This window comes from Podarcis pityusensis (assembly GCF_964106645.2).
Source record: "Podarcis pityusensis genome assembly, chromosome: 17".
Taxonomy (NCBI): domain Eukaryota; kingdom Metazoa; phylum Chordata; class Lepidosauria; order Squamata; family Lacertidae; genus Podarcis; species Podarcis pityusensis.
In genome coordinates, this window is record NC_138042.1 from 5392111 (window position 1) to 5399360 (window position 7250).

The window sequence follows — 7250 nt, forward strand, 5'->3', positions numbered from 1 at the left end:
TTTCTCACAGTCAAGATCCACCTCTACTCCTTCCTTCAAGCAGCACTGAGATGCTCCCAAGGCAGTAGGGCATAGTGGTTAGAGTGTTGCCATCAAGCTCACTCTGGGCCAGGGGCACTTCCCTCAGCAAAAACCTACCTCAAAGGGTTGTTGTAAAGATAAAATGGGGAGCGGGTAACCCCCGTGCTCCCCTCTCTTGGAGTTTCTCAAAGAAAGGGTGAGAAGTGAAGCAAATTGCAGGCCTCCTACAGTCTCAGTGCACTGTTATAATCTCTCCCAGATGGAAGCTGATGGGTTTTAAATCTCACCAACTTTGATTCAACACTGAACCCCTGACACCTCCCAATAACAATAAAACATCCTCGTTCAGTTGGGAATCCACTTGTGGGCCATGCAGGAATAGACGGCGCCAGTGATGGATGCTTCATTAATATATGGGGTACAAGAAAGCCCTTTGTTAATCATCCTTGGTTGCAGAGCCTCCAAAAACACTGTCTGCAAATCTAGCACACAAAACATTCCAAATAATTCCCCCCACAGAAACACACATTGCATTCATCCCTCGCTGCTTCCTCCTGTCCTTCTGTTGCCCCTTCGGGCTCTCTAAATTGGTACTGTAAACTCTTTGGGGCAGGGGCTTGTCTTTTACTGAATGGCATGATATTAATAGTCCTCATACTATCTTATGGTAGCCTCAGGGAAGAGGGTAATGCAACCCTAACAGAGCCCTGAAATAAACTGGAAAGTGAAACATTATGTAGAAATCTGATGAGACACCAGATTTTTTACTCTTGTTCTGATGTCATGGAAGATATCCAGCAGAGTCCAGACAAAAAGTGAGGCAGTCAATTGGCCCAGGAAAGCAAATCCCTGGAGGCGGCCAACATTCTGAAATGCCAGAATTCCAGTACTGTACCAGTTTCTGAGAATCAGACATGCACCACACACACAACTACAAAAATCAGTATTTGATTTTTCCGCAGGAAGGGAACCATGCTAAAATGAATATATCCAAATTCAGGATTCCAGCATGAAATCTGAACAGGGAATACCAGTGCTACAAAACAGCACAGCAACTGCTTGCAGTCCAAGCATGCCAGAAAACCGTAGGGGAAAGGGAGGGTATGAGCATTGCACTGAAGGAAATGTTATTTTGGGAGGGGCATGATAAAGTTCTCACCCATAGTAGACACAAAAGTGCTTCTCTTTCCTTGGAAAATGCTCCCTAGTCCCTGCGTTCCCAGCCCTTTCCCGCAATCTGACTCTTCTTCCCACCCCCACCCATATTTCTCTTCGCTGCTCCTGCTTCCTTGGCACCAGCAGACCACCCCACCCCTTGCTGGTTCCCTTCTGGGCACCTCCCCATCTTGCACAACACTTTTTGAAGGGCTCCTTGCAAGACAGTGCCACACAGCTACCTAGATCATTCAGGTATGAGGGGCCATGTTCTTTTCCCCACTTGGGGACTGTCAGAAATCTGGACCGGTTTTCTGTTTTGGTGGCTGAGAGAAAGCTAGGCAGACCCACTTCACAGAATGCTTGACTTTAATGTCAAAACATTAAAGGAAAGAGAGGTGGCCCACTCCCAGCTGAACAGAACCCTGCTTTCCCAGCATAGCTCTGTGTATGGTCTCCATGCTTATCCATCTCCTAAGCACTTGGAACTTATTTCCAACTTGGAACAAGGGAGAGGCCGTCTATGCTGGTGCCACCAGAGCAGGACTTCAGGGCAGAGGTCCAGGGCTCCACTCAGCAGAATGAGCAGGAGGGCCTCTGAATGCAGCAAGGCTGGTTTACCACATGTCGAGGTAAGGTAAGTAATGCACATCACCATCTCAAGAGGGCTTTTCCATAAGGCCAAGAGTCTAAAGTGACTTTAGTGCACCAATGGATTCAGTTGTCTCATTGAGCTAACATACCTCTATGGGAAAGCCCTCAAATCCCATTGTCTGGGACCAGTCTGGATCAGAGGTGCTTTTGGACAAAGAAAGGGTGCTAGTGGGTAGACAGCCATCAAGAGGTCCACGTGGGGATTCTGGAAATGAGGTTTCCAGGAGTGCAGGGGAATAATGTTGCGTTGGTGGGGAACCAAGGCCAGGCCTCTGGGGATTATGTCAAGGATGGGCACAACTCACCCAAGTGTGGTCATGGTGACGATGGTGTACCAGAAGGCAGCAGGGATGCTGGTGAAGTTGGTGGACGCAGTGCCCTTCTCAGCATAGAACATAACGGTGGCAAAGATTATGATGGCCATGGTGAGCGAAAAGAGCAGGAAGCCCAGCTCAGAGGCACAGCTCTTGAGGGTGTATCCCAGGATCCTCAGCCCTTGCGAGTGGCGTGAGAACTTGAAGATACGGAAGACGCGGAACACCCTTAGCGTCACGAAGGCCCCGCTGACATTCTCGTTTTCTGGCATCACCAGCCCAATGTAATAGGGCATGATGGCAACCACGTCAATGATGCTCATCACGCTCTTCATGAACTTGAATCGGCTTGGGGCGGCAAAGAGGCGCATGAGATACTCAAAGGTGAAGATGAGGACGCAAGCTGTGTCCATGCAGAAGAAAGCCTTGGGGAACCGATCTCCACAGGGCAAGTTCTTCTTCCTCCCAGGAGAGGGCCGGCATGGGATGGTCTCCACCACATTGGCAATGACTGACACGGCAATGAAGAACCCAGTCACATAATAGAAGACCAAAGCCATGGTGCTGGTGTGGGGGTTCTCGAATGCTCTCCAGAGCCGCTGGCGGAAGGTGCTGTCCGGTGGCAGGCCAGTGTCATTGGTCATCTCTGCTTCTTCATCCTCAGCGAGGCGCTCAGCATTCTCCTTCTTGCGGTCGCGATATTCCTCCAGGCAGCAGTCGCCGATGAGCTCTGGGATGATGCCGTAGAATGACAACTCTTCATCGAAGGCCTGTATGCACTCCTGGCGGGGGTAATGGAGTCTGCCAGTGCGGTAGAAGTTGAGGATATGGCGGAACATCTCTGGGTCCCGGTCAAAGAAGTACTCCTTGCTGTCTTCATCAAAGAAGAATTCCTTCTCTGAGCTGCCCAGCAGGGTATCCGGATAACGGTCCAAGGTGTTCTTCCAAGTCTGGAAGCGTTTCCCACTGACGTTGACTACCAAGATCTCATCGCTGCGGCGTTTCTTGTCAGCAGGAGGCTTGGGCATGGGCTTCTTGGCCAGTGGGAGCCAGCCCACAGCTGCTGCCCGGGCAAAGGGCAGCCATGTTGCCACCCCTGCGGCCATGTTGTACGCAGTTAGTAGATAACAGAACCTTTGCTAAAATGTCTCACCATCCAAACTCAACTGTGCTCTAAGTATCGTCCCAGGAAAAGCTTTTGATAAAGAGGCTTTCTCTGAAAGCCTTCTTGAAAACGTTTCTTTGCTCAATTATCGCCAAGAATCAATGGAGCAGAGGGCCCCGTCATCCAGTCTAGTTCTTGTCTCAGACATAAAAATCCAGGTCTCCCCAAGAACGAAGGATGTTATTCTCCCCAGCCAAGGTCTTTTCAATGGATGTTAGCAAGCCCCATAGACCTAGACGCCTCCCAGTCAAACAGCATCCTGGGTTTTCCCAGGCAAGATGCCTCCTTACTGTCAGTGCTAATAACTTTAGGAGTTGTGGGCAGAGGTCAAAGGAAGGCAATGCAGGTAAGTGTGATCATGCTGCCCACGGTCTCTCTGATGTTCAGCCCATGTGGCTCTGTGCATTGTGAACAACAGCGGAAACTCCCCTCTGAAAATCTGCAATGTACGAGTGCTGTATTCCTCTGCTGCTGCTGCTGCTGCTGCTGCTGCTGCTGCTCCACTAATTCTTTCTTCCTGGCAGGAGAGAGAATGTATAGGAAGAGAGAAAGTATTCCTGGTGTGGGAGCAGAGTCAGAGAAGGGGTCTCAGTTGATATGGCCACAGGGGTAGATTACACAATGCTGTGATAATGGAAAAAAGAGAGACAGGGAAGAGAGAGAGAAGTAAAACTATGCGAGAGAAATAATAGTGTGCAAGGCTGCAATTTTTGGACTGAATGCGGCAGTTCTGAAGTTATAAACTAGCCAAGTTTCAAAAGCTGAAAACAAGAAAGGTTTTATGTGAAATATCCATCACAGTAGCTGTTAGGGGATGAGCAACTTGAGACCCAGAACCCCTCCTCTGTTTGGGGGCAAGAAATGGGGATCCACAGACTGGGCAGGATGATGGGATCCAGGATGATGGGATCTAAGAACAGGGTGGTTACTTGAGATCAGCTACTTCTAAGTAATCTCCCTCCAGTTCTAAGCTGCTTTGAGTTGGAGGTTGGGTGGCTGGAGGAGCCAGGGCTAGTTTCATATTGGGAAAGGAGTTTGAAGGGACATTTAAGGAAGAGAGTATGAGAGCAGTTAATAATACTGTGTCAAAGAAGAGAGCAAAGGTTTTGTCAAGAAGGAGTTTGGCAGAGCAGGAATTTGGCAACACAACAAGGAGTTTGGCAAAGCAAGCTGCAAGGGTGCCTGGAGAGTGAGCAGGGGCTCTCCCTGCGAGCAAGCAGGCAGCCCCAGAGAAAGAGGGTGGAGAGGAAGGGGTTCAGGGTCCGAACAAACTTTCCCATTAACCCTTTGTCTCCTGAAATCTCCGACCCTCAAACCCTTTTCTCTTCAATTTGGTTTGGCGAGGGCGGTAGTGAATCTACATCGCTTTGTAGACAGGAGTAAACAACGTGAAATTTTAAAAAAAGAACAACCCCCCCCTTCCCCAAGATTTGGGGAGCGTGGGATGGAAATTAAGAAAGGGGCAGGCAAATCTCTAGCACAGGGCGTGGGGGGGGGGGGGAGAAGCAGGCAATCAAGGGATGGGGAAGGGCAAATCTGTGGCGGGAAAGGGCCACATTCGGGGGAAAGAGGTGTCCCCGTGGGGAGGGGGGTGGCGAACCCATGAGGCAAGGAGGGCAGAGGGGCACATCCGTGGGGCGACGTGCCGCGGGTCGCTGATCTCCATCCTCTTACCCCCTGGGTGCTGGCTCTGTCCCGGGAGCAGGCAGCGGCGGAGCGTCCGCAAACCCCGGTGCGGGGCCAGGGGTGTCCGGCTGTGGGGTGCCGGGCTGCCCCCCGTGCGTGGGCGAGAGGGCTCCCGTTGCCCCCGACGGCGCCGATCCTCATCGCTCCCCTTGGCTCGCCCGTCTGACTGTGCCGCGCTGCCTCCCTCCCTCCCGGCGCCGCGTGTGTGTGTGCGTGTGAGTGAGGGTGTGCGTGTGTGTGTGTGTGTGTACGAGCTGCATTCGGCAGGGAGGGGGCACGAGCGAGCGGTTGGCAGCGGCGAGTGGCTGCATCGCAGGCGGCGGAGGCGCGCACCCCAGGCAGCGAGCGCACCGACCGACTGGGGACCAGCAGCAGACGGAGGCGAAGGAGGGGACGGGAGACGCAGCCTGGGAAGGGGGCTGGGGGGCGGCGGCGGCGGGAGGATGGCTGGGCAGGAGGAGAGGAAATGGGTGGACCGGCGGGCAGGCAGGTCGAAGTAGGCAGACAGGCAGAAGTTCAACTGGAGAACGCAGAGAGGAAGGTGAGGAAAGGGGGTTGGGCGGGAGAGAATCACAAGGGGCAGGAGGATGCAGAAAGGATGGAGATGGAGAGAGAGAGATCTCAGCAGGATCACGAAGACATTCAAGGCTGCAGCCTGGTAGTCGCTGGGCAAGCCAAGGAACAGCTCGGAGAAACGGAATGGCCGGAGAAGCGGAGAGGACGCGAGAAACCCCGGCCAGGAGGATCGAGAGAGACTTGGGCGGGCGAATCGGAGCAAGAAAAAGCAGATCCACAGCCAGAGCTGGAAACGTGCAGAAAGGGGAGATGGAGATGCGGAAGACGAATGGAGAAAAGGGGGCGCGGGGAGGGCGGAGGAAAGAAGGAGAGCGCAAAAAAAGAACCGCAGGAGAACTAACTTGGGGTCTTGGAGACTCGAGGCGCGAAGGAGGAGGAGGCGGCCTCTCCAAAGCGCGAGGCAGCGACGGAGGGACCCAGGCGGCGCCCTCCTCTTCCTCCAGCCCTGGGTGCCTCTGCGCCCCTCGCCTCGCCAGGCAACGGCCAGCTCTCCCCTCGGCGCGCCCGGGCAGCCGGGATTTCCCCGTGCGCAGCCGAGGCGACTTTTGATCGCGCTCCCGCCGCGCGTCGCCTTTAGGAGCCTCGGCAGGAATTTCAAATTTGGTGCCACTCAGGATTGGGGCGTGGGGGGGGGGAGGAGGAGGGAGGGGGGTGTCATCCGCACGCCATGGGGAGGGGGTCAGCTCCTCGTAAGGAGCAGCGCCAAGCCGCCCCTTGGGCCACCCAGCCCCACCTGCCGGCCCCTTCTGCGTCCTTTTCTGCACGGCTTCTCGCTTTAGGAGCAGCCTCCCGGGATCGTCCCGGGAGCGCCTCCTGTGGAAGCCGTGGGTACCGCTGCCCTGCGGTACAGAGCCCAGCTCCCTTCTCCTGCAGAGCGGCGGGGTCCCATCCTGATAGAAAAGGCCGCCCGTGGAACGGTCTATAATAATAATAATAATAATAATAATAATAATAATAATGCTTTTATTTATACCCCGCCCTCCCCAGCCAACACCGGGCTCAGGGCGGCTAACACCCAATATAAAACAATTGATCGAAATACAACTTTAAAAACAAGATTAAAATACAAAATACAAAATTAAAACATTAAAATGCAGCCTCCTTTCAGTGGAAACTCAAATCAAAAACTTTTTTGGGGATAAAAACGTCAAGTCTTCACCAAGGCTGGTCCTTCGTGGGTCAGAAAAAAGCCAGGGAAGTCCCCAAATAGGAGTTCCATCACAGAAAGAGAAAGGAAAAAAGAAAGAGGGGGAGGGGATCAAGTTGATTCCAAGCCAAAGTCCAGGCTGAACAACTCTGTCTTACAGGCCCTGCGGAAAGAAATCAGATCCTGCAGGGCCCTGGACTCATGAGACAGAGCGTTCCACCAGGCTGGAGCCAGAGTTGAAAAGGCCCTGGCCCTGGTTGAGGCTAATCTGACTTCCTTAGGGCCCGGGACCTCTAGATTCAGCCGGGAAAAGTGGTAACTCACAGGTGCCCACTGGAATCCCCAGTAGGTGCAGCAGAGCCAAGGAGAAGCAGAGCCCTCTATCCTCCTCACTTCCGAGTTGCCCCGTGGCTGTATCCCCAAAAAAAGACTGCAGCGGTTGTAATGCCTGCCCCACAGCTCTGGGGAGTAGGCGACTGGCAGGCAGTGCCACCCTCTGGATCAGGCCTCCCTGGGTGCATCCCCTGGACAA

At 53.4% G+C, this 7250-nt stretch overlaps 1 protein-coding gene across 1 annotated transcript in view; it reads right to left on the reverse strand.

The window, feature by feature from the left end:
- Positions 1 to 3788, reverse strand: part of KCND1 (potassium voltage-gated channel subfamily D member 1) — a 71903-nt gene extending 68115 nt beyond the window's left edge. Inside the window, exon 1 of the mRNA XM_080988149.1 lies at positions 2136 to 3788. Coding sequence (XP_080844275.1) covers positions 2136 to 3250 — 1115 coding nt within the window. The 5' untranslated portion in view covers positions 3251 to 3788. The remainder of the gene's footprint in view (positions 1 to 2135) is intronic.
- Between the last annotated feature and the right edge of the window lie 3462 nt (positions 3789 to 7250).